This window comes from Micromys minutus (genome assembly GCF_963924665.1).
Source record: "Micromys minutus genome assembly, chromosome: 27".
Classification (NCBI taxonomy): Eukaryota; Metazoa; Chordata; class Mammalia; order Rodentia; family Muridae; genus Micromys; species Micromys minutus.
In genome coordinates, this window is record NC_137962.1 from 35,387,126 (window position 1) to 35,414,304 (window position 27,179).

The 27,179-nt window shown below is 50.7% G+C and overlaps 1 protein-coding gene across 3 annotated transcripts in view; it reads left to right on the forward strand.

The window, feature by feature from the left end:
- Positions 1 to 27,179, forward strand: part of SCUBE1 (signal peptide, CUB domain and EGF like domain containing 1) — a gene marked incomplete at its 5' end in the record, with an annotated part of 110,271 nt that overhangs the window by 33,902 nt on the left and 49,190 nt on the right. For all 3 annotated transcript variants that reach the window (XM_080939247.1, XM_080939248.1, XM_080939249.1), the window contains one exon: positions 10,459 to 10,593. In XM_080939247.1, coding sequence (XP_080795373.1) covers positions 10,459 to 10,593 — 135 coding nt within the window. The remainder of the gene's footprint in view (positions 1 to 10,458; positions 10,594 to 27,179) is intronic.

Consider the following 27,179-nt stretch of genomic DNA (forward strand, 5'->3'; position numbering starts at 1 on the left):
GCAGCTGCCCCTGCCCTGACAGGGCCCTGGCTGTTTCTGAAGGCCATCAGCCAACCCATGCATCTGCCTGCCCAGCAAGCCTCTCTCTTACCCACCTCATTCCGACCACATGCAACTGGAAATAGATGTCCGGCAGGGACAGCCTGTGCCCACTGGCTGTCTTCATCTGTGGAGTGAACAGTAGGCGTGGCTGCTTAGTCTGGGGTCCTTCATCACCTCCCAAGTTGGCCTCAGCAAGGACTGGATTTCACAGACCATCTTGCCACCACTACAACCCCTGGTCTATCTGCAGGCTACCCAGGGATCAGTCATGAGCAGAAGCACTTAGGACCAGCCCCTAGTCCTTCCACAAAGAATATGCAGGGTCTGGATGACAATGGTAGCTCTCAGAGAGAGAGAGAGAGAGAGAGAGAGAGAGAGAGAGAGAGAGAGAGAGAGAGAGAGAAGGAGGGAAGGAGGGAGGGAGGGAGAGACAGAGAGTGACTCACGGGCTCTGGGTTGGTCTGTATGGCTCTATCTCCTCTCACAGTGCGCCCCTGGAAGCCTCTGAAGGCCCTCTGTGGTGGGTTAATCAAGCTCTTAGTCCCTGAGATGAGATGATTAACAGCTCCTGGCTTCAGAGAGAACAGTTTGTAGTCCCCAACTGCCTGCCTCTGCCTGCTGCCCTCTCACGTGTGTTCACTAATGAGATGGATCCAGCACTGGGTCTCGGTGGTCACCAAATGTCCCATCCCTAAGCTGACTATAAGGGGTGCTGAGTGTGAGAAAGAATTACCCACCACGCATACACGCCAGTTAAAGGGCATGTGTGGGACATGCATTGGGCAGGAGGCTAAGCGGTGTGACAAGTCTCTCTCAGAGAGATGGAGGCTGGACAAGTGGAAGGAGCTGGAAAGAAGGAAGAGTTTCGATCCTTTACAGCCAGGTGATGTTTTGGGCAGTTAGAGACAGGAGGATACCTGGGAACCTCTTTTTGGGGGTTGGATGACCATTTCACAGGGGTCGCATATCAGATGTTCACTTTATGATTCATAACAGTAGCAAAATTACAGGTATGTAGTAACAATGAAATAATTTTATGTTTGGGAGTGACCAGAACACGAGGAACTGCAATTAAAGGGCCACAGCATTAGAAAGGTTGAGGACTATTGCCCTGGGTCTTTCTGGTCAACAAGCCAAGCCTGCCGGCACACTCCAGGCTTAGTGAAAGACCCTGTCTTAAGAATAAGACACCCAGTGTTGACGTATGGCATCCATAGCATGAGCCCATGTTTATTCCCACCTACGCCTATGTACATACACAGACATACAAAAAGAAAAACCACCCTGAACCCCACAGCAATCTATCCTGCCTGCCCTGCGCTGTGCCCAAGAGCTTAAGGAGACTGGACCTGCCAAGTGCTTCAGCCAGAAGGACTGAGACCTGGAGATTCCCAATCGAGAGAGTAGTAAGCCTAAAACCCAGTCAGTGTACTGGGCTGACGTCAGGCAGGATGGACTAGCTGGAAGACCTGTGTCAGCTCATGTCAGTCGGGGTGTCAGGCAACTCTGGGCCTGCTCTGCTCTAGGATTCTCTGGAGGGAAGAGTAAGGCTTCTCATAAGCACACCACAGAAGTCATTGCAGGCCTCTCCCTCTGGTCCTTGCCAGACCCTGAGCTCCCCCACACACCCCCCAGAGTTCTGTTTCCATGCCCTGTCTGTTTGGTTGCCCTCCCTCCCCCGCCAACCCTCCATTCTTATCCTCATCAAAAGAAATTTTTAAAAACTCGAGTGCCTCCCACTGATGTCCGGCCAGGGTCACATTCACAGCTGTCTGTGCTGTGTGGGGCCCATGAGGAGGAAAGTTCTGTTCCTGTCCCTGCTCTGTCACCCATGTGTGGACTGTGGACAGGCTGGGGGGAGCTTCCTGTCATGGGACTGGTACCCCCCACTGAGGAAGAGTTCCATCTCACCCCCACTATTCTGAGAGATTACTGGAGAGCTGACCTTCCCATGTATGAGGATTAGCTTTAATTATCAGCTTAACGTAACCCGGGAAGGATCTCCATGAGAGACCTCTAGAGCAGGTTGGTAAGTGGAGTTGTCTATGGGGATTTCTTGATTATATTAATTGATGTGGGCAGGACCACTCTCTGCTCTGGGCCCTAAACAGTATAACAGAGATGAACTGTGTGCCTGATGCCACACATACATTCTCTGTGCTCTGTGCTGTGGATGTATGTGACCAGCCCTGTCAGGCCTCTGCTGCTGCAATGTCCCTACTATGATAGACTGTAACCCAGAACCATGAGTGGAAATAAACCCTTTGGCACCGAGGTTGCCTGTCGGCCAGATATTTTATTACGGCAAACAGGACAGGTATGGCCAGACTGGAGTTGGCAAGCAGAAGCCAAGCTGTTGGGCATGCAGCCAGCGTGATCACCTTTGGTGACCGGGGAAAGGGGAGCCTGTTTGTGGGCCCTTTGGAGGTTTCAGGAAGTAGGTAACATGGTCTTTTTGATGGGGTGAGAGGTAAAGGCAGGGATATGGGTCTGAACAAGGGAGGCTGGCCAGCCATCCCACAGGGAGAGACGAGAGACTGATTTGTCCTTGGGGATTTTGTAGCAGGTACAGCTGTCCCAGGGACCACTGGTGGGGATGGGAAGGTGGTATTGAGATTGACAGCCAGGTGTCTGGGCCAAGTGACTGAGTTGAAGGCTCGGTGATGAGGCAGAGGCTAGGGGCCTAATTCGGCTGTGCGTTTGACTCTGATCTTCTGTGAGAGGTGCTGTTAGGAGACTACTCTGGGGTCTGGTAGGTCAGGTGTGTCTGCTGGACAAAGGCAGGTACCACGCTAGCCAATGTTCAGACTTAGAGGGTGGTAGAGGAAGTGCCTAACTCTGAGGGCAGATTAGCAGTTATCCAGAGATGCTGCTACAGGGTGTGGTCAGAGCAGAATGTAGACCAGGAAGAATGTGGAGGAAGAGTGTGGAGCCTCGCCTACCTGTTCCTGGCTCTGGGTGGTGCTTCTCAGTTTCAGTGGTCCCAGCTTTGGTAAAGGAGGGAAGACAGAGCGGGAATTCCCAGATGTCAAAGAACTTCACGCAACTGTGAGCCCCTAAGTCACACTGCATTGGGTTGTACAACCCTTTTTTTTTTTTTTTTTTTTTTTTTTTTTTTTTTTTACAAAAAGAACCTTCTGTTCTTTGGGTAAAAGGATTTGAATAGAAAGTCCTCTAAAGAAGATATACAGATGGCCGCTGGGCATTCCGGGGGAAAAACTGTTTGAGGTTGCCTGAGACTGGAAGCCAGGAGACACCAGGTCACACCCACTAGAATGGCCTTTCAAGAGAAAATAATGGGCGCTGAATGTGTGGGTGCGGAGAACCGGAAGCCTCACCCTTTGCAGGTGACAGTGTGAAGTGACACAGCCAAACAGAAAACTGTCGGGTAAGGTCTCAGAAAGTTAGATCTGGGGGTACTGGAGAGAAAGCTCAGTGGCTAAGGCATTTGCTAAGGCTTGATTCTTGGCGCCCACATCAGGTAGTTCACAACCACTTACAATCCAGCTCCAGAGAACCCAATATCATGGCAGATGTATAGATGTAGAAATATGACTCGGTCATAGAAAAGAATGAAGCTTCTAATACATGCCACTCCAAAACATGATGCCATGTAAAAAAAGCCATACCCAAAGGACAATATATCGTCATGGTTATTATGTTTTATAAATATATAATTATTATAACATTGATAATATGCGATTCTATCAATGTGAAAGGTCTAGACGAGGTAAATATGTAGAGACAGAGACCTGAGGCTCTGGGGCTCTGGGACTCTGGGACTCATAGCGAAGGGGTATATCCATACTGTTTGGTGGGAACGTCATGATGGAGAGTTAGAAGTGATGGTTTTGCATGGCAGAGTATACTAAAACTGTCCTCGGCACACACCAGAGTGTGAAGTGCATCTCTATTCTAAAAGCAACTGTAGAACTGAGAGATCAGAAGGCTGTCCCACACACTGCGAGCAGACCACACGCAATGCTCCACCCCTGGTTCTGGTCAGTTTTAAACACAGTCATAAGCTGGTGTCTCTCCCACCCCTGCCCCCCCCCCCACAGTCCCAGAGCAGTCCTGGGAGGTGAATGGCCTGTAGCTCAGACAGGAGGGAGGCAGTTTAAGGAACTCCTCCGCTCAGAGACCAGAAGGCCAGGCAGGCTTCTCATGTGACTCGGCATCACTTTTCTGATCTGGAAGGCACTTGGCTGTCCTGCATGCCATGTCTGCAGTCCTCAGGAGATGGAAGATACTGACTGCATCTTTGTCTGACCCTGCTCACATTGGGTGCTGGGGGCCTCGGCTCTGCGCTTTCCCTCATGTTCCCTTCCCTTCAGGACTACTGCGGCTCTTCTCTTACAGAGAATGGAACCCAGGCCTTACACAGCTCAGCAGCTTGAGGTCAGAACAGTTACTCACTCACTAATACCCTATCTGGTATGGCCTGTGAGAAAAAATTCAGACCCCATAGGCAGTGGTCACAGGGTCACAGGCAGTTCTGAGGGGAAGTAGCCCAAAGTCTAAGGTAGGCAGCAAACCTGTCCTTAGCCACAGAGAGCCCTGGCAGGGCCTAGATTAGCAGCTGGGCTCAGAAGACAAGGCTTTTCTGGAGGAGTAGTTCCTGGATACAGGTAGCTCCAGGAGAGCCTGGACTTCCTGAGCTGGATTGGGGGTTTTCATCTAACAGTGGGCTGGCAGGTCTAGAGAGCTGAGCTCTACACAGGCCTCATCTCCCAGCCCTGAGTTTAGACTTGGGTCCAGCCCTGGAGGCTGCACGCTGCTAGCCGGCAGGAGGCCCAGGAGAAGGCTTCAGATGACACCCAGAGCAGTAAGTAGATAGGTCCACTATGACCTGCTTATCCCTCCTGCCTGCCAAGCCAGAGCTCTTGACAATTCAGGAGTGTTCTGGCTCTGTCGGAACTCAGGCCCCAGATCGCTAAGACCCGTGTGTATTTTACCCGAAATCGAATCCATCTGGTTCTCGTTTATTTACACTTAACTCATCAAATGCAATTTTGCAAGAGTCATTCGATAGCCAAGAGGCATTTCTGCCTCAGCTGCCCTTCAGAAGGGAGCAGGGGCGGGGAGGGGGTGCACGGCTTCTGCCAGAACCAGGTGGCAAAGCTCACTGGTGAAGCTTGAGTCTGATTTTGGTTCCCGCCCACAGGACGCTGGAGCCCCTGCAAGGCCTAACACACGGTGGATTCTGGGCAGCCACAGACACATGGGTGGGGTCCACTCAAAACACAGAGTCTCTGTGTCAAATTGTGAGTGTTCATGGGAAACACAAAGCAACTGAAACAGGATCAAGGAGTAATTTTCGGTTATAAATAACTGCAAACTTGAGTTCCTCATCCAAAAGACGACAAGCAGCCCACTATTAATAAAAACAAACAGCCTCACCTGGTGCCAAGAAGCGGCCCTTGGTAGCAAACCGCAGACCTTTTGCAGTCGCCCTCCAGAAGCCTACGGCTTGGCCTCAGAGATCCTTCCTGTGAGGAGACAACCACAGTGAGTGGGCCCCAGCCCTGAACTGACCCCCTCAGGGCTAGTGTGAACCAGAGAGTGGGGGCAGCGCCCACAGAGCAAAACCCGGCAGCAGTCACAGCTAAAGGCAGCCCGCTCCCATGTCAGTGCCAGACCTTGGCTGTACTGGGCAGTGAGTAATCCCAGACACTGTTAGGCTCCATCATTGGTCCCATGTTTTGTCAAAGCTGGAGTCCTCAGTGGCCACACCCTTGATGTTTACATCCTATGGGGCTCACTTGTGAGACACAGAATGTGTACGTAGGGGGGTCGCTGAGGTCTAAGATGGGAGCAGGGAGCAGGTGTCCTAAGTGTGGAGGACAACTTAATAGTAACTCTGGTGGCTGTTGGGGTGTAAGACAAAAGAAATTTTGGGAAGCTTCAAGATAAACTGTTTGCTCTATGTCCTTTGGCCATGCTACTGGGTTCAGGTTCCTCTAGAGCCTCCTAGAATCTTCTTCTTAGCTTAGTTTCAGTGCCTAGGCTAGTTTAATTTCCATGACTTCTAGGAAGCCCCACACTGGTTATAAAGGAAGATAATTGAAGCGAGACATCCCCATGCCCACCCTAGGTGTTGTAGGATCACAGAGCCTGGGTTGGAGAGAGCCCCTCAGGGTCTCACTACACACAGGTCCGGTCCTGCTGAGGTCTTAAGGGTTAGTGACACCCAACTTGTTAAACTACTTCTCCAAGAGTATCATTCTGCTGGGTATATTCAACAGAGCTGATATTGTATAAAAGCCTTGCAGGATCATAGGTCACAAAGAGCTTAAGACACACCTCCATGACCAGGGCTTAACTTTCCCTTTGTTGGCACACAGGACCTAGCCAGTCACTATACTTAGGGGTTTCCACAACTCTTCTGCTTCTGCAGTGCCCAGAGTCCCTTCTGTCTCTGTCAATCCTCTAGCTTCAGGTCATGTATCTCCCTGTACTTAAAGCCAGGCATCCACATCACCTCCTCCAGGAAGCTTCCTGTCCCTGTTTCCTGGTCTAAATTCCCAAATTACATTCATTCTTAGTGTCTTAGTACTTAGTGTCTGAGGATGCAGAAGGACAAGGGCATGGATCTGAGAAGATGAACCTATTATTCCTGGAGAAGGATATGTGTATATGAGTGGGGTACATTCTGATACTGGAAGAAACGGGCTCCTGGAAAGCCGGGCAAAGTCCCTCTGGATGCCTGGTGATCCAAGACAGCATTCTGCAGCAGCAGTTAGCCTCCTTCTGAAAGTGAGCTGTAATATTACCCCCAGTAAGCCCTTCCTAGACTGCAGGTATGGCTTCCTTCTCTGCCAGCAGCCCCAGCAGGCTGTGAAAGAGATAAAGGCCTATTTCCACTTGAGGCAGGTGTGGCACAGCTGGACATGTGGTCTAGGCAAAGGGAAGAAGTGGAGAGGTAAAGCCTCCAGGGCTGGGAACCCGGAAGAAAGTACTAAAGCAGAGAAAGACAAGGAAAGAGAAAGAGATGAGGAAGGGGGAAATTGCTTTCTGCCCTGTGAATCCCTGACTAGGTTGTCACTAACAGGAGAGCACTCTGCCTCCCTGGGGCTTTGAGAAAGTCTCTTTCCTTCTCTGTTCTCTTCTGAGAGTCAGAGATGATAAGGACCAGACTCAGTGCTGGGGTTTGGGGGATGGGGGATGTCGGGGGAGGCTCCTGGGTGGATCTAATGAGCATTGTCTGAACTGGGGCTGGAGCTAGCATTGGAGATCCTTATATGTAAATGACAAGGCATCATGTTGACTATGACTTGGGGGACAGTGAGAAGGGGAACTCCCCATAGGACCAAACACACAGTCCATCAGTGAAGACAATCATGATTCCATAGAAAGAGGAAAAAGCCTGCCTGTACCCTAGTACTCCAAAGAGCTTCTTCCTAGAGAACAGTCTGCAGTTCTGGCACTTCCTGGAGACAAGGCCCAGCACTAACCTGTGCCAAGGGAAAGGCAGAGCAGATCTCAGGGAACCCAATGCCTGGTGTTGACTCCCTTCTGGACATGAAGGCACCTCTCTCGTAGTAGGATGTACCCTGTGCTGGGTCACAGTGTTCTGATTAACTCCAAGAGACAACCAAGGGGTTGTGTCCCCGTGGCGCTCTGCCAGGTGAACCCTATCGTCCTGAGTGAAAGGCAGACTTCGACTGATCCCAACTGCACCAGCTGACCAGTCTCCAGCCACCAGGAATCCTGTCACAAAGCTTGAGATGTAAAGTGTCTATGTAAGAAGTTGTAAGTGTAGTCTTAGGCTGTATAGGGACTCAGGGTCCCCAGGACTTTCTATCCTACTTGGGGAGGATGTGGGGCCCTGTCTGGACACTGTTGAGAAGGGTGTGGAAGGACAGCTCTCTCTTCCTGCCTGCTTAATCTTGGGGTTTTATCATTTGGGAGCAAGGGAAAGACATGTTTACATGGCCTTGCATTTGTTTCAAATTATTCATCAGTGTTGGCGAGTCATTGTTCCCAGTTAGTATAAACAGTCCTGTCCCAACAGCACAGCCACCCTGCCAGATCACTGAGGGCCTGTGGATGCCTTATGTCAACTGCCTTGGTTCCTTGCTTTCGGTGAGGTGCAAAGCTGGGCCAGGCCAGACAACTGCAGATAGGACATCCAGGCCAAGGCAGCCACCATCAGAGGGTCCATAGCTGCTTTGTTTGACTTGCAGTGGAGACTTTGCCTGGACCGGAGAGGCCAGGAGCCTCAGAGCCAGGAGAAGAAGGCAGAAATAAATGGCAGAGGGCTTGGCTATATCCCAAGGCCTGGGCTCATGGTCAGCTATGTGCTAAGACCCAGGCACAGGTGTCTACCTCATCTCTCTCCACCAGGCTGTTGAGCCAGAGATAGGATTCATCAGAGAAACAGTCCTCGTCCACCCACACTGTTCATGGACCATGTCCTGTAAGTCTTAGGAGTGTGTGCTTAAGTTGATTCCAGACTCAAGCTCGGGAGGGAGCCAGTTCTTCATAACTAGTCTGAATGCATTTGTGGTACAGCCAGCCTAGCAAGGTGGCTGCAGGCTTTCTTTGGAGTTCTGCCTTCACTGTGATGGATCCACCAGGAGGGTCACCCAGGTCACTTCAGCTCCCTGAGTGTCCGAGTCGAGTCCTAGGAATGAAGTGCAGTTGGTAACACACCCCATGAGCTTCCGAGGTTCTTGTGAGGCCCCTTGATCCACAGTAAGTTCTGACAGTGCCCAGCGCAGAGCCACAGTCTGGAGGCAGAGACCGCTCCTGCAGCACGAAGGAGAGGTGGCAGCTCCATGCACTTTGGGGTGCCCTAAGGTGCTGGTAGGGCTGGGCCAGCAGGGACCCATCAACAAGACCCTGGAGAAGGGGATTCAGAGAATTAATAATGCCCGTCCCCTCTCGCTGGCCTCCCAGGTCAGCCTCTGATGCTGCCGCTCCTCTCAGCAAGAGCCACCTTTACATGTGGCCTTTAGAACTGAGAGCTCTGTTTCCCTCCTCTGACAGCCACACGGCTGACATTTGAGCTTGCCAGAGAATAATGATGCTCCACGCTGTGGGCCTCAAAGGCAGCCGAGGTCTCCTGGGTGGTTAAGTGGTCTGCAGTCCTCGAGGCTAAATAGGACCCAGCTGACAGCGCTGCAGAGCCAAGCTGTCCCCAGTCCAGAGCAGGTCCTCGGCTGCCTCTACCTTCCCACATCCTTTAGGTCTCAGTGGCAAAAGATGTTCCTGTTAAGAAGCAGAGGAAATTTTCGGTGCCAAAGTGTATGTGTACGTATGCATGAAAAGGAAGTGTGTGTGTGTGTGTGTGAGTGTGTGTGTGTGTGTGTGTGTGTGTGTGTGTGTGTGTGTTGGAGGCTGGAGATTGGCTGGACACAGCCAGTAGCTCCACATACATATTGCTTTGTGGTTTTATGTATTTGTCTATTTGGAATGACAATACAGCCATGGGACATTAAGGTTTAAGAAGCCCTTCTTTCATTAAACAAACCGACAGAGTAGGGGCTTAAGACTCTGGTAATTGAAACATGCTGTTCTGCTCGGGACCAGAGCTCCATAAAGGCCCTTTCAGCCAGGCACACCCTTTGTGCCTGCAGCCTCGGGTCAGAAGTGAGTGTCGGGCCCTGAGCCCATGCCTCCCGCTGAGTGGGAAAGCCCTCTTGGCAGCCTTCCCCGGCAGTCCTGGCAGCCAGAGGTCAGGGGCTTTTCAAATCTTCCCCCACCCTTCAGGCTTTTGAAATCAATCTGCCAGGCTGAGACCTTCAGGGTGGTGCAAGCTACCCTGGCCTCCAGCCTTCCCTCTCAGGTCTCCTGCTTCCAGCTCTAAGTCGAGGAAGGTTGAAATAACAGAGCGGTGAGCTGTGGCTAATCCAAGTTAGGCATGGTGGGGAGACTCTTCAGTCTGCGCTGTCCTCCTGAGTCCGGTAGTATTAGAAGAGAGGCTGGGCTTGGGCATCAAGTCGAGGGGTCTAAAGTCTGCCCAGCCACTTTCCCTTGCACATGGGATTCAGATACCTCATCTGTAATCTAACTCAGATCTGAGTCTGACAGTGTTCGTGCAGAACGAAAGTTAACATGGGAAAGATGCTTAGAACTATGTTAGGAGCACAGAGAGCAGCCACAGCCCTCTAGCCCTTGTAACTGATTACTTCTGTGGTTTGCTTGTGAAGGGATACCATGCAGTATGCCTAGGGAGTACTATAAAATACCTCTGGTGTACTGCCAGCCAGTATCTCCGTAGCATGGTGCTATGGGATGCCCCATTCAGTGATGGCATAGCATCATGCCATGGAGTCTATCCATGCAGTATCTCTATTGTATGGCACCATGGGGTGGAGACCCTTCATTCACTGATGGAGATATGGATTGTGTCTTCCACCCGCTAGCTCTGGGTGTGACATCTCTTCTCCCCTTCTCTCCCTCTCCTTGAAGATGTAGACGAATGCCAAGACAACAACGGTGGCTGCCAGCAGATCTGTGTCAACACCATGGGCAGCTATGAGTGCCAGTGCCACAGCGGCTTTTTTCTCAGTGACAACCAACACACCTGCATACACCGCTCCAATGGTAAGCACAGCCTGCATGGACCGGGCATGCCTTCCAACCTTGTGCAAACACGAGGTGCTCTAAATATTGATTCCAAGGGCCTAAGGGTTGGGGGAGTTAGTGGTGACCTTAGTGGCTATTTTGTGTTACTAATGTTGGTTCTTTGTTTATATATATATATATTTCTAGATCTTTCTAGAGCCTTCCCTCTGCCAGCTGTTGGTATTTCCCCTGTTTGTATGTAGTGGATCCACATGTGGTAAATATGACCAAAAATGGCTTCCTCTTTGTTGGAGACTGGCTATGGCCAGGAAGGCTGGGACCCTATGTTCTCTAGACCTCTTAAAAAAAAAAAAAAAAAAAAAAAGGCTGGTGTCACCTTATGTCTCCATGCGCTTCTAACAGCAGAGCTGATGTTCCTGGGTCACCAGCTTGCTGAGGGACCTCAACTGAGAGTCTATTGTCCATAGAGACCTGATAAGTTAAAGTGACCGAGCAGGCTAAAGCTGAGAGGGCTAGGGGTAGAGCTAGTCATGAGCCAAGCCTAGTAGGTGAAAGTTCTTGGTGCTGGGTCACTAATGGTCTGATGCTGACGTTTGTGGAAGCTTGAGTCTATGAAATCAGAGCTTTGAGGTGGGGTAGAGCTGGTCAGAAGCCAACACATATATGGAACATGGGCCAAGTAAATAGCAAAAGGCACCATCAGTTGCTATGCAAGGCCCTGGTCCCAGGGCAGGACCTTGAACCACTGCAGAGGGGCCTGGTGAGATAACACGGAAAACCAAGGCGTCTGGGGCCAGGCTGGTCTAAATAGTCAAGGCTGGAGCTGTGAGGAAGTTTGAAAGAATACTGTCCCTCCTCCAGGACTGAGCTTTGACAAGAAAGGGGAAAACAGAAGGTTTGAGAATGAAAGACACAGCAGAGCCCAGGTGTGAACCCAGAGCCTCCATCCCTTTCTGGGACTTCAGCAAGCTCTGAGCCTTAGCTTCCTCATTCACAGGACAGGGAACATGGATTTGGGTCAGCAGAGCGTCTGAAGCTAGAAGGAAAACCTGGTATGACCCACTGGGTACTAGAGGTTGAGAAGTGGAATTCTGGAACCCTGTGTAGTTCCTGCTAGAAAACTGAGAGGCAAATTGCTGAGAAAATAAGAGGCAAAAAAAAAAATGTTTTTTAAAATTATGTTGGGGCAGAAAACTAGAAGTATTCTAGTAGATTCTTAGATTTTCTGGGTTTGTTTTGGCAATTTCCTTATAGACAGTCAGGTGCACTAACCCCTGTCGTTAGAGTGTCCGCTGAAGGACATGAAGGTGTTTGCTGGATGCTTGCTCCACACACTGGAGCCACCAAACAGGTGGCCTCAGACAGATAGATGTTCACCTTGCTCCTGATAACCTCCGAGCTGTAGTGTTCGAGTTCTGACACCGGACAGAACTGTCCAAGATGGGTGCCTATAATGTAAACAAGGACCAGACTCCACAAGGATCATAAGAAGCAGGTTCATGAGACACAAAAGGAAATGCACGTGACAAGCCCTAGGTCCTGCTTATGATGGGGGAATCTCTCAGAGCAGCTTTGGGTCACACTCCAGGGGCTTTTCAAGCGAATGCATTCAGTTCCCAGCTTTGGAGAGCGCCTCAGGTGGGCTGTGGTGAAGTTTATACCTCTAAGGTGAGAGAGGGCAGAGGGCAGGGTACAAGAGAACCATTGTGCCTGGCCCTTCGCCTTCTCAGCATCTGCTGGGCTGAGAGGTCACAGGTTTCTGTCTTAGCCACAGGAGATGGGCTGGGGGGCAGAGCATGTAACAGCCCAGGGGAGGGTAAAGAATCGCTGCCAGGCACAGGCCTGAGCACCACCATAGACACCTCTGAGGAGGGAGGAAGCGAGGTCAGGGGAGCAGATGTGCTCTCTGTAACATTGTTCAGGTGGTGGGAGAGTGGCCAGCGCTGAATGCCTCCGTGTGGAAACAAGGTGTGAGCTCAAGCCATGAAAGCAAGCCCTGCAGAAGCCTGAAGCAGTTCTCTGGGAAGGGGGTGACTGTAGATGATTTCTAGGAGAGCGTGGGAACTCTAGAGACTGGAAGGGAGAGAATCGTGTACCGGCTGGTACTGGCTATAGCCTTGGACACATAATCTGTCCCACCCAAAAGCTCTCCCCGGATTTTTACAAAACTAGGAATGCAGATTTGGCCAAAATACAGTAGCACTTCAACCCCCAGATACGTTGACTAACTAGCATGTGACCAAAAGATGGTCCCTTTGCTTATTGGGAATTTTAAGTAGAATCTCCGGGTTTTTAAAAATCTGGACCATGAAACCAATCCAAAAACTCATGGGGGAACTTCCTGAAGCCATCTTGTAGGGGAAACAGTGGCACTGTCTTGGCTTGACAGCCAGAGGGTTACACAGCACAATGCCTGGGAGAAGATAGGACACAGGGTTCTGGGCAGGCAGGTAACCTACCTTGTAAGTAGGTACAGTCTGTGTTTGTCCTAAGTGCCCACTATGATGCCAGCCATGGTGGTGAGGCCTATAGCTCAAAATCAGAGCCTGATTAGAAATTCATGCCTCCCAACGTGACCTCTGATTCTGTGGCTCCTGGGAAGGCAGATGGATCCAGAGGCTTTGGCAAATTAGATTCCTCATGTTACCTGACTGGCTAATTTCCCTCCGGATCTCTGGGCTCCCCCTACCCACCCAAAGTACAGACTGGTTTTGATTAGATCTGTGAGAGGGGTAGGCCAAGGTCAGTCTGGGCTCCTGGCCCAGAAACAAGGCCACACAACTCAGCCCTTCTGAGTAGCCTGGCTTCTCAGGTGCCAGCATAAACCCTGGCCTGAGGCTCATGGATCGGGCCCAGGCTGGACTGAAAGTATTAGGTTCTTGGCTTCAGATCCCCTGGGGCCTCTGCTGTCACTCTGCCTCTTTAGGTCCTTTGGCTATTAAAAAAAAAGTCTCAGCCCTCAGGGAAAGTACTTTAAAGCATCCAAGTGTAAAATCTGCCCAGGAGAGGGTGAGAGGTGGCATGTAGACAGTATGTAGACAGTTAATTCCTTCTGGTGGAGGGAACTCTGGCATGACTTGACTGGACAATGGGGCCACAGCTCAGGCTGTACTGGATGGGAGGAGACGTGGGGACTGCTGAAATTTGGCTAGTCCTTCTACTTAACACTTGCTGGTACTGGCTTTGATACCCTGAACCCTCTGCTCAGCTTCTGGCCCAGATGCCAACAATGTCTCCTCTGGCCCCAGCCCAAGGGTCACTCCAGACTCAGCCCAGCCTTTGCTGCACTAGGTCAGCCACACACTGGGCCACGCACCTGGCCTAACACCTTGGACTCTCTACCTCTTCTACCATTGCCTTTTCTATCCTTGAAGTATCCCAAGAAGATATGGCCTCCTGGGTGACTTTCCCTTCTTCTCAGGGGAGAGGTTGTTCCTTCAGTCTAACCAATGCTGGCTGGATCTGGAAGAGCCTCTGAAGGACACAGACTCAGTGGTGTGAAGAAAGGCTCTCATCTTCCCCACTTACTGATTCAATTCCTTGTTCACAAGCCTGGTGCCTTCAGATCTTAGGCCTTGTGTTTTTTTTGTTTTGTTTTGTTGTTTTCTTCAGTCTAAAACAAGATTTACTGTGAATTCTTCTGTGACTTTAAGCTAAGACAAACGCCTTGGGGATTCTGAAGTTTTGCTTTTCTCGGGGGTGACCAATGGAGCAGCCACTGTAACCACGGTGTCATGAAGTACATTAGTGTGGTCATGAACATCGTCATCTGGGCCACCCCTAGTGGCCAAAGGTCTGTGTACCTACCTCAAGACAGTGCTTAGAGCCTCACTAGAGACCCGCTGTGAGGCTGGAGACAACACAGTGTGAAGAAACACCCCCTCCCCTAAATATAGGAAGCAACTCAGGCTCACGGCAGAGGAGGGGGAGGTCTCAGGAGCTGCACATAGCCAAGCCTAGCCCCAGGCCACCCTTTTATTTAGTTTGTGCTGGCTCTCTGCTACGTTCTTCAGGTTTGCCTCACACTTACAGGCTTCAATGACAGACTGGCCTACAGATTGGCTGGCAACACAGCTGTACCCTAGTATACCTGGCTCCCAAGGCCCTCTGGAGTTTTCATTCTCCACGCTTGTGACAGGGAGAGAGTTATTAGGAGCAGCGGCACTCTTCCTCACAGCTCTGTTTCGGGGCAAACTCAAGCCTTTGGAAGAGATGGAGCAGGAGGAAAGGAGGCAGGTATGAACAGGGCTAGGTTGCCCTGGCGGTGGTGGGTGGGGTGGGCAGCCATTGTTGGTGCGTCCTCAGGTCATTGCTGTGAATGTGGAGGAGGTGCAGTCTGTGCTGGGCATGGGTGGACAGGTAGATTCAGAGAGTTACACCTGCAGGTCCTATGCAGCCAAAGGCTCGGAGTGGGAGTGGGGTCACACCACAGACAGACCAGCCATGTCTTGCTTTCCCTGGGATCTACGTCAGACCCATTCACAGGTCAGGGTCCATTATTGACCCATGAGCATGGAACTGACCTAAAACCTTTCTACATCTAGCTGAGGGTCTTCTCCACATGTGTAAGTGGATGCAGATAACCCTACTGTCCTCCCTCCACGTCACTCCCCTAGGACTCAGGGACACATGTCCACACGGTTCAAGAGCGATATTGGCACTTTGGAAGATCTTTCCATTTGCTGAGTTCGCGGGGCTGGGCTTATGACGCTGCACGCCTGGGCTGTGTGCTCACCGTGTGCTCCTAAGCACTTCCCCATTTACATCTGCGTCCTCACGTAGAACCGTTTCCAGTTTGGACACTAGAGAGTCAGGAAACTTGCACAAGTGTGCAGTGGTCGCTGAGAGAATCCGCCAGTCAGGGCGTGGCCTCCTGACTCCTGGCTGGTGCAGAGAACAGGCAGTGAGAAACTTCCAGAAGTCCACGGCAGTGACTGGCCCAGGTTGATAAGATTCGGGAGTCCTGGGTTAGCAGACACCCCTTCCCACCTGATACTACCTGCCAGGTACAGGTGCCCATTGTGCCTCCAAATAAACTATCTCAAAACCTTTCCCTCCCCCTTGGCCTGAGCTAACCTGCCTCACTTTCCCGTACAGTTTTTGCCATGAACTCAGTTATACAGACAGCTGCCCCCACTAGAGACTGAAACTATGGGTCGCTATTTGTTCCCAAGCTGAAAGTCTCCAAACCTCTGAGCATCAAGTGAACTCGTGTCTCTGGATGACATACTACTGCTGCCTGTCACAGGCCACTGATCTGTGGCAGGTCTGGCTCTAAAGGTCAGAAGTCACTTCGGAGTCCAGGTCAGAGGCTGAGTGGCTCTCAGATTGTTTAGGAGGTGCCATAGCTCTGGATTTGCCGTTTGCCATGCTCATAGTTTCCGGATACCATTGTATCTCAGAGGGTCCGGTTGCATGACAAACGACCTTGGGTTAAATTACACTTGGCTATTGTACTTAGTAAGCCACACCGGAAGCATTTGGGGATCAGTTTATTTTATCTGAAACTTTGGAATATTAAATACCCCCAATATAACTGAAGACCAAATATTAATAGCTTTTTGTTTTGGAATAATTCCAGATTTGCAAAAGCTAAAAACAAACAACAAGAAGAAAACTAAGTCTAAGAGAGAGGTCAAATGTGCTGTTCATCCAGTTTTCCCCAAAGACAATCATTAGAGGACAATCTCAAGCCAGGAAGTCAACATTGGCACAGCTTGTATGTGTGGTTTTGTGCCTTTTGGTTGAGTCACACCAACACCATGGTCTAGAATTTGCATTTGGAGCCAGTAAGATATCTCAGCAAGTAAAAGTTCCCACCACAAAGTCTGGTGACCCGAGACAGACTCCTGGGATGCACATGGGGGAAAGAGAGAACAGACTCCCCAAAAGTTGGCCTTTGACCTCCACTTATATGTTGTGATATGTGTCTATAGGCAACACATGTAGTAAAAGAAGAATTTGCATTTAAACAACTGTACTCTCTGCCTGGCTCTAATGGGGCCGAAGGATGGCTCAGAAGGACTCTGACTTTAACATCCAAGCCTTCCTTTTTCTGAGAGTGAAAGGAATCGCTCTTAGTAATTGTAGCAGAACAGTGATATCCACTGGGTCATCCAGGGAAACTGAGACGTATGGTCTCCAGGGATGCTTCGCTGAACCTTAGCCTTGAGACAGTACCACCAGTGTTGTCTTTGAGCCTTAAAACATGGACACTAGCCACTCCCATGGCACAGAGTCATGAAAATTCCAGGGTTCCTGACTCTTTGGAGTAGTAACAAGACTAGAACCAAGGGGATCTGAGTTCAAGTCCTGACTACCTCCTAGGCTTCCCCATCATGTTTAAACAGCTTCCCACTTCTCTTTTGGGGAGGAAGCAATGGGGATCTAAAGAGAGGACTAACTTCTTTACCTAACATGCTAGCAGTTGGTGTTGGGGCTGTGGTACTCAGATGTGTGGAGACCTGGGTGTGAGATGTTGTTTGACTGGCACATATCCAAAGGAATTGATCTGAGGGACCAGTAGGTTAGTCAAATGGAGGGTCCCAAAGTTAGTCTGAGACAGGGACCTGTGGAGCAAGGCTGGAGAAGCCTCTGAAAGCTGGCAGCTAACTAGGAAAGGGATAAGCCGTCATGCATGGACCAAGGGCCAGCGTGACATGGTAGGATTCTGCAGGGCTAGTGGGGTTTGGAAGAAGATGAGGGAGAACAGGAGTTTGTGGTGGGAAAGAGTAACAAGGGTTAGCAGGGTCATCTGGCCATAGACCAACAGCCTGAAAAACAACTTCTGGCCAGCACGTTACACAGGTTTCTCAGTCATTTTTCAGAAAGAGCATCAAGGAGGGTCCTCAGATATCACCGTCCTCTGGTGCCATCTGATCAAGGGGACCAGAGCCTGGCAGAGGGGGTACCAGTGTCTACTGTGTGCACCACACAGTCTCACTCGAGGGGCTTGCTCTCAGCCCATCCTAGGCCTGAGACTTTGTTTGCATGACTGCCTTTGAGTTGCTCCCAGCCTCACCTAGGCTGTGAGTTCACTGCCTCTCTTCCCCCAGAGCCTTCCACCCCCTTCCACCCTGTTGGGTCCAACAGCAGCAGCTCCATTGTCCAACCTGTTCCTTCACCATTCCATGCTCTTTTATATCCCTACTGAAGGTTTCATGGCCTTTATGAGAGGGTGGCCCCACGAGCCTAAAGCCACTCTCTAAACTGCCAGAAGCAAGAGAGACAAGAAAATTGTGTTTGACAAGACTTTGGAATTTTTTGCTCACTTGGCCTTGAGAAGTGGATGTAGGAGCCACATTTGATCACAAAGGTCGTTAGCCATCTTGGGTAGAACATGGAGATGAGGCAAGTGGGGAGTTGGGCCATACTCCCAGCCATCCATAGGTACATGAGTGTGGAACAGGATGGCTTGGGGGAGGGTGGCAGGCAGGTAGTTGAGAGGAAGTAGGTGGCCAAGGGAAAGGCAAAATGGAAGTGACTGTCGAGGGGGTGTGACAGGGTGCCTGACAGGAAGGTGACAGGAGTAATGCTAATGGGAAGGTGACAGAAAAAGCATGGCAGGGGGTGGTGAAGGGGAACATGACAGGAAGATGGCTGAGGGGAAGGTGACAGGAAGATGGCTGAGGAGAAGATGACAGGAAGATGGCTGAGGGGAAGGTGACAGGAAAATGGCTGAGGAAAAGGTAACAGGAAGATGGCTGAGGAAGTGACAGAAGGTGTCTGAGGAGGAAATGGCAGAATGGCTGAGGAGAACGTGACAAGGTGACTAATGGGGAAAATGACAAGAAGATGGCCAATGGGAGAGGAGACAAAAGAGAAGAGAAGACCATGGCTGACAGGAAGGTGGCAGACATTGTAGAGACATGGCGGGATAGGTGAGGAGACGGTGACAGGAGACTAGTGAGGAGGTGACAATACAAGAGAAGAAAGTGACAAGAAAATGTCTGAGGGAAATGTGAGGATGTTTAAGAGGAAGATAACAGGTTAGTGGCTGAAGGGAAGGTGGTAGAGGAAAGACTGAGGGAGAAGTAACAGAAAGGTGGCTGAGGGAGAGGTGACAGGTGGGTGACTGGGAAGTATCAGGATACTGCTTCGGAAGGTGATGGGGGAGCGGCTGAGGAGAGCCTGTGAGGATGTCTGAGGCAGACGTGAGAAAGATCTCTGCAGAGAGCCTGTCTACCTCAGGTTTACACTTCAGACTGCCCTGTTACTCAGTCACTCAGGTGCTGAATATTTCAGTGGCGGGTGTCTCTGAACAAGGCAAAGCTTTGTTCTTTTACAGCCTAGAAACTTTGGGAGTCAGTGGGACTGAGAGAAAAGAGAGTCTAATTCTTTCTTTCAGATATGGTCCAGGGCCTTATACATGACGGCCAATTTCCTACACTTTTAATAGCTGAAAATGCCAAGTCCTGCTCAGAATCTGGCACGTGATTAACGTTCTTCGAGAACGGCTTGTCCAGAGCACTCTCCCCTCCCTCTCCTGAGTGGCTGATGCAGGCCCGGCCTCTGTCTGAATGAAAGGGGAGGAAGGTTCCCCACACATTTGCAAACTCAGTCTGTCCATAGCAAAGAAGATCGTGTGTTGTTCCAATCCCTTCTTGTTATAATCACTCAGGAGTAACTCGGTTCTGTTCTGAAAGCTATGGAATTGAAGGACTAGGCTCTAGAACATTCCATATCTCACCCCTGAGCCCCTCCAGTCCAATCATTCAGAAAGGATACACTTTTTCTATGGTTGCTCTAGGGGTTCTGCATTAGCGTCACGTGCTTCCTGAATACTAGGGTAGGAATGAAACATTTCCTTCCAACCAATAATAATTAGACTCCTGAGACATGAAAGCAAGGCCCTCTGCCTGGCATACCTACTTGAGATGGCCATGGTCAGAGCAGTGGGAAAAGCCAAGCTCACCTGCTTCTGGGAACTGAGCCTACTGCCCAAGCCCAAGTGCAGTCGGGCCTGGCTGGGGGCTGAGGGGTTTGGAGTCTAGGAGTTTGGGTTAGGAATTGCCACAGGAAGCCTCTGAGCTAATACCCCAAAACTATCCAGGGCTGCCTTTCCCTAGGCTGGCCCTACATTCTTCCTTTCTGTCTTTAACTCAGCCTCTCTAGCTTTCACTTGACCTTGTCCTGAATGCTGACTGGTCACTGACCCTCCCCAACCCTGCATCAGCCAAACCTACCTCCAGGTAGTTCCCTTAGCTTTACAGTGACTTCCCACTGGGGGTTATCCTGATGCTCACAGCCATCCTGTGAAGTGCCTCGGATAAGGGTTGCCATGACCCCTGAGGGAACATGGCTTCCCTTTCCATGCTGTACTATGGGAGTGGGGGGGGGGAGGCACTTAAAGATGGGGAAGGCTGAGTTTCTGGTACCATAGCCAACTCCTCCTCACTTCCAGATTCTGATAAACAAGCCCCAGACAGAGCCTTGTCTGTCCCACATAGGCGTTCCCAACCAAGCCATAGCATCCTGTGAGTGTTCACAGCTATAGGGCTCTTGTCGGTTTCCCAGATATGGTTTTCACATCTTGGGAAGCGAGCCAGGCCTGTGCTCTAGGAGTCCCATTGTAGTTCCTGCAGGGCCAGGGTCATCCCTGCTCTGTTTAAAGGCCTTCTTTCACTGGCTCTGGGAGCTGGGGCAGGCCACGTAGGGTCGCAGTCTCCTTGAACTTTCTCATCTGCTACAGACCAGGTGGGCGGGAGGGTGGACATCCCTGCCACTTAGCGTGGAAATTTATGGTGCTACTGGAAGAGGTCTGGCCTGGTCCTGTGCGGTCTGGAATGGCCCTCAAGGCGGAGACAATAAATCCATCCCATTATTTTTTATGAGCCTCCCACCCCATAAACAACTCCTTTGGCTGGTAAGCCAGCTTCGCGTATTTCTCCTGGCCTGGCCTCAAGCTGGCGCCGAGGGCACCACGGGGCTGACTTTTCAACGCCGGCAGGGGATCTTTCCAAAAGGCTGTATGGCTCTGGTGTCCTCGGGAAGGGATGGTGAAGGGTGGGAGATGAGGCACAGTACTGAGGGTATCAAGACAAGAGACAGGCCACCTGAACTCAGGTGGCTTCTCACCAATGAGTCCTTGAACCTCGTTTTCTTGCTGTGAAAGTGAAGCACGTGTCAGAACTCTTCGTGGAGATGAGAATGAGGTTGTGTGCCTAGGTCACATCCCTAGGGACGTGCCCTTCTCTGGGCTCCACAGTACCATGTCACCAGCATCATATAGAGCCATGAGTGTCACAGCTGAGCATCACTGGGCCTGGCATTGTGCCTGGATTTTGATGGCTCCCGAGTATAATCTAAGTATTGGGTACCCTTATCCCATGGGCGGTATGTAGAGCGTTCTGGCCATAGAAAATTAGCAGAGGCTGTATTCTTACTGTTTCTCTTACATTTTAATTGCTTGGTTTTATACTGTAACTCAGCATGAAAGCTTGAATAAAAAATGTCCATGCAAGCTTATATGTGAACATTTGATCTCCTGTTGGTAGTACTCTCTGTGTAAGATATGCAGCCTTGCTATGAAATATGTTGCTTTTGGGTGGGTTTTGAGAATTAATAATTTCACATCATTCCTAGTTTGTTCTCTCTGTTTTTGTGGGGTGAAATTTAATCTGGTATCACCCTGCTCCAACTGATTTCTGCCATGCTTTTCTTGACATTAAAGACTCTCCCACTGAACCAAAATAATTATTTGGTTCTATTTAATTAATTAATTAATTAATTAAGAAAAAAGAAAAGAAAATTAGCAGAGGCTGGTTCTAAAACTCTGGTCTGACCACTTGACTATAGGCCTGAACAAACGTATAGGCAGATGGGTGTGCAGCCTGGGCCCCTGAGGCACAGAGAACCCCAGTGTTGCCATGCGTACTGCCCTCTTCCTGAGCCTTCATGTGCCCAACCTGTGACCTTGTCAGCCCTCACTTGGCCTTCCCCACAGGGTCCTAACTTGATCTCCCCAACCTGTCCTTGTCACAGCAGCCTCCCACCCCCACCCCCGCCACTGCATGTCCCTGTCTCCTCACACTGCTCACTGCCCCTTCTGTCTGGAGCTCCCTGTCTAGTCTGACCATTGCTCCCTTGAGAGCCTTTTCAGATGTCTGGGCTGTGTGTGGCTTTGATTTATAAAGTGCTTTCCTGTTTGTTGTGCTGAACAGAGCACAGCCTCGGGAGGCCACACAGGGACATCCAACATTTACTTCCCACACATCAACCCTGCCCCATCCCATTCCACCCAGCCCAGCCCAGCCCAGCTCTGCGTTTATACCTAGATTTAGTAAGTACCACCTTAAGATTAGACTAACTGGTAAGAGTAGCCCATGATCTGAACTTTGGGGTACGGAGAGGCTCTCCAGGTGGTTTAAGGCCTGCTGTCCTCTCAGGGTTTGGTAGATCACAGCTGCCATGCAAAAGAAGGAGATCACAGATAGTGGTCTGGGATCCTTCTGCGTCAGGTCTGGGGCCAACTAAGGGGTGACATGGGACAACCTGTCCATGTGATTTCCATTAGAGATTCGGTTGGAAGGGATGGGTTACCACAGGAGGCTTACTATTTTACATGTAAATATGATCCATACCTCTATCTATCTGAAGTCCAGTCTAACTGGGTGTGCCATGTGGCTGTCTGCCGGAGAGGGTGAGTGAGTGTGGCCCACTGGGCTTAAGGCCAGACCATCTTAGTCCAATCTCCCAGCCAGACCTTCTCCAAAACTGCCTCCTGGTTCTTGGAGAGGCCTCAACTTGGTTGTGCTGACACCTAGTGACCGGCCCGAGAAACTTCAAGAGGTTAGGAGGAAGAAAGGGTGGGCCCGCATCTCACAGAGGGGCTGTCAGGGAGGCTGCCCCAAAGGCTCTAGTTTTCACACCCTCTAGTACTCTGAAGGGAAAAGAGCTCTGAGGTTTCCAGGTTCACGGGTAGGAAGCTGAGCAGGTCGTAAGAACACACTACTGAAGGCCGAGGTGAGGGATGGGCTCACATCACCTACCTCTACCACAGATCCCCATTGGTAACTGCACACATCTGCACACATGTGTCTGCGAACACCTGGGATCTGCCCTCCCCCACTCTATGTGAAGAGTGCGGGTCCTTGGAGTCCCGGTGACCAGACAGACCAAGGCACATCTGGGGTACTGAATTCTCTAGAAAGCAAGCCCTTCCCCTGTCTCATCCAGCATGCCAGGAGCTGACCATCCACACTCTCAGCAGGCAGCGATCGCTGAGGGGGGCAGACCAACCCCCCAAAGGACCCCCGAGCTGTCTTTTTTAGGCTCTGGTGGAGAGGCACAGGGTCCATTAGGAGGAGCAGAGTGCGTCACAGGCAGAAGGGATAATAAGCCAGCCTCTGCTCCATATGACACACCCAGTTGGGATCCAAGGCCCTGAGAGGCCCAGAGAGGAAAAAAAATCTCTTCTCCCTGTATGTTTTAGATGAAAGAGAGTCAAGGAGATGAGGAAGGCGAGGGTGGAGTCTCTCTAGGGACCATAGATGCTGCCGACTGGGGACCAAGAAGTGAGCAAGCATTAGAGTGGCCCCTGGAGACCTGGGGCAAGTGGCCCTACCTCTCGTGAGCCACAGCATCTGTGCTGCTGGAGCTGCGCTTTTCCAAGCACTCAGCCACCACGATGCTCACTTAAGGAGGTCCGCAAGAGGTCTGGGTAGGTGTTCTTCCCAGCAGTGACTCTCTGGTCTCATGGGACGCTGGGAGTCTGGGCAGCAATTGCCAGGGCTCCTCTAAATCTAGATTTATCCAAAAGCAGGCTGAAGGGCTACAGGTGAGAACAACTTTCCCACACACATCTCTTCTGTGAAAGCTTCGTGTGACCCACACTCCAGGGACAGATACTGTTATACCTGTTAGGGAATGTTCCTGTCTCAGAAGGGCATTTGGTGCCCCAGCTTACATCCCTCTGAGGTTGGCCTGGGGAGCTGACAAGATGACATATCTGTAGGTTGTCACAAAGTATGACCCCCCCCAGGCAGGCACCCCAGGGGTCCTCATCATCCTCTCTTCCCCAGATCAGCCCTGCTCTCCCTTGACCTGGCTTCTCTGGGATCTCTTCCAAGTCCATAGCTAAGCTTCCTTTTCGCTGATAGGCTGGGGTAGTTCTGGGCTGTGGAAGCCCCTAAGGTCCCAGCCTCTTTCTTGGTGCTTTTACTTTCTGTTGAGGAAGCAAAGGGAGAGCAGATCCTTCCAGATCGGAGGGGGAGTGGGGGAGGGGGTGGGGCAAGGCCATTGTTTTCCTCTGTGTTTGAGGGACAAGAACTGAGAAAGCGATATTATTGATGAAGTTGCCATAGCAATGACCCTTGGGAAGCACATATTCCAACTCTAACAGGGACAAAGGTGCCAGACCTGTGTTGAGGGGATGTGACAGGCACACTGACTGGTATGGCAGGCAGGGCACCATCATATCTCTACACAGGGGGGTCATCTCCTAGCCTGACAGCTGGCCTATGGGAAGAGGCCCTGGTAGGAAACCACCATGGGGCCTCTCAAAGGATCCAGGGAAGGCAATGGAAAGAGGCCAGACACGTCTCCCACCACACTGACCCACTTCCACCGGTGGTTTGTAAAGTGAGCGTGCCCCCTTCTCAGACTTTGTGAAGAGCAAATGCAGTATAGTGGGGGCTTCGGTTAGTGCATCCCGTTACAGAGAGAACAATAGGACAGTGGTTCTCAGCCTTCCTAATACTGCAACCCTTTCTAGAATTACTTTGTTGCTACTTTGTAACTATAGTTTTGCTACTTTTATGAATCCTAATGTAAATGTCTGATATACAGCCCCCAAGGGGGTCACAACCCACAGGCTGAGAGCCACAGCTCGAGGAAGAGCCTATAAAAGATGTCTCAAATGAGATTCCACTCTCCCAACTGCTTCTTCATCCCTCTCAGGGTTCTGTGACAGCTTTTCCCTGGTTCCTGGCTTGGAACCCTGTCCCTCTAAGGCATGCAGAGGTCCCCTGACATGTGCGATTCACCCCTCTGGTCACGGCTTTCCATGGCTTCCTCTTGACCATGTTGAGGTCCAAGGACAGCTTTGTATGCAGTTGTCCTGCCTTGGAAGCAAGACCCATGGCCTTCTAATTCTGTCCATCAGCTGAAGCTGAGGCTCAGGCATGAGGTAGGTTACTCATCGCATGTGCTAGTTCCTTCTGGGCCTGCCAATCGATGCGGCAGCTAAGTGCCTTGCCTCCCCATGGCACCCCGCCTGGCCTAGCGCTAAGGAGACACTCAGCCCAAGCTTGCGGAGCATAATTAGATTTGGATGGGTCAGATCAGATTAGCTTCGAGCTGGCGGGCAGCCTGCGATGGCGGGCATCAGGCATGTGCAAACCAGGACTTCCAGGAATGACTGAAATTCTTCCTAGCGGGAAACAAGCAGGCTTTCTCTGAACTTGGCACATGTGGCTCCCATACCCACACCTAGGGAGGCGCGCTGGAAAGCTTGTGACTGGCAGCCCTCTCTGGAGCAGACTTGGTTCAGGTAGAGACCTGCAGGAAGGCAGATAAGCAAGGCCTAGAGTCCTGAATCACAGAAGCTATGCTAGGCCACCCCAGCTGGACCCTGGGCCTATGACTGAGTTTGCATGGGCTCGGAATGAGTATCTCCAGCCTATGCTTGAGAGGTACATAGGTTGGTGGGATAACCATCTACAGCCAAAGTTGCCAGGGCAGCCAGGCAGAGGCCACAGAGGCTGGGGAGCAGCTTCCAACCTTGAGTCTGAACCACACTCACGAGATGGGAGTGGCTGGGAACCTAGTGCATCACGTGCCTATTGCAAATTCATGCCTCTTGGGCCCACATTCTCCTTGATTTAGAAAAATACAGCTTGGGGTGAAAATCATTATGTCTGTTTGTGGTGAGTTTTAAGTTGTAACTTTTAAATACAACAAAGATTATAACTGTATGGCTTGGTAGTGGGGCCTGAGATAAGAGACTAAGCTCAGGAGCCTTAGCTTTGCCTCAAGTTTACAATGGGGGACAGAGGCCTTCACGTGTGTGTGGCAGCTCATGCATGTGCACACATACAAACATGCACACACACACACACATATACATACACACACACACACACACACACACACACACACACACACACACCAGTTGTAAAGCAGACCAAGAGGAAATTTTTTCAATCTTCTGGCTGCACCCTCGAGACCAGCTCTATGGCCCCCGGGTCCCTTCCTGCAGCCACACCGTTGACCATCGGCCGCAGCAACCACAGTGGCATTGAACTGCTACCCCAGAGTCTCTCCAGGGTGCAACCCCTTGGCTCCTGACTATAGTCTGAACACTTGAAAGAAAAGACTTGATGACGACAAATCCTCAGAGGAACAGCATGGCAGTTTCTAAAGCGTGGCACTCTGTGGTCCAGGGTTTAGGGTTACATTCACTCCCCCAGGGACAAATCCATGGCTGTTTGGTGATGTGTGGGACTTCTCAGAAGTTGCAATTCTTTGACTAGAAATGGAAATTCAATCTCCCTTTCTTCACCTCAAACAAGCTGAGCAAAACAGCATATGGGCTCTTCCTTACTTGAAAAGATAAATTAGGTGTGTTAGGGCATTGATCTGGGCTAGCTTGGGGCGGCTCTGCAAAATCATTGTGGCCTGGAGGATAACCTGGGGGTCAAGAGGCTTTATGGAATTGATGAACTCAGAAGTGGCCTTAGAAAGTCATTTGTGGAAGACAGGAGGAAAAAACCAGGAAAGAGAAGCTAAGGGATTCCGAGGGCAGTGTGGGACTGTGGAGCTTGGGAAGATGTACATGGGGACAGGGGACCAACAGTCAGGTCACAGCTGAACCACTGGAGAGCTATAGGAGCTATAGTGTGCCAGGCAGGGTATCCCAGAAAACTAAAAGTGTTTGGATGGCTAAGGAAGTTCCTATCCTGAAGCCACCTCTGAATCTACCTACTAGCACCTATCAGGGAGCTGACTCTCATATCTGCAGAAGCAAGCCAGGGTTTGCAGAGGTACTTAGACTGTTGAATGTCAGCCAAGCAGTGGGCATCTTCCTCGCTGTGGCTTTGGTGAATGTTCAGACCTAATCCTTCAAGATGAGGGTATCTGTGTCATGCATGCTCAGAGATACGAAGGCACACTGCTTATGGGAAAGCCAAACTAATGCCTACACCTCCTTTCGCCCACAGGGGCTTTCTAATAAAGCCGCATGCCAGGAGGGGCTCATATTGGCTCAGGAGCAATCCTGGTTAGTGGTGACCAGCCGAGGTGTGAGTTTTGGTATAGAAATAGGCTGTGGCCACAGGTCACCTCCCCCCTTCCAGTGACTATTGAACATGCCTCTGTCACTGTCATCAGGCTTGGGTGCTGTTGGGAACTGAGAAGAAAGGGGTGGTGTTGCTTCTGCTGGTACACTGGGCGCTTTGCTTGTCTGTCATGGGTCAGTGTGATCCTTTCTCGGCTCCGGTATAGCAGCTTTGCCTTGAACTGATGAGCAAATCAAAGAGAGGAAGAAAGAGTGTGATATAGTCAGCCATAGTTCATTTCTATCCGTGGGTTATCTTTAGACTGCTGTTTGTTTTTTTTCCTTACCTTTTTCACGGCGCTGGGAAGAAGCACTCTACTGCTGAGCC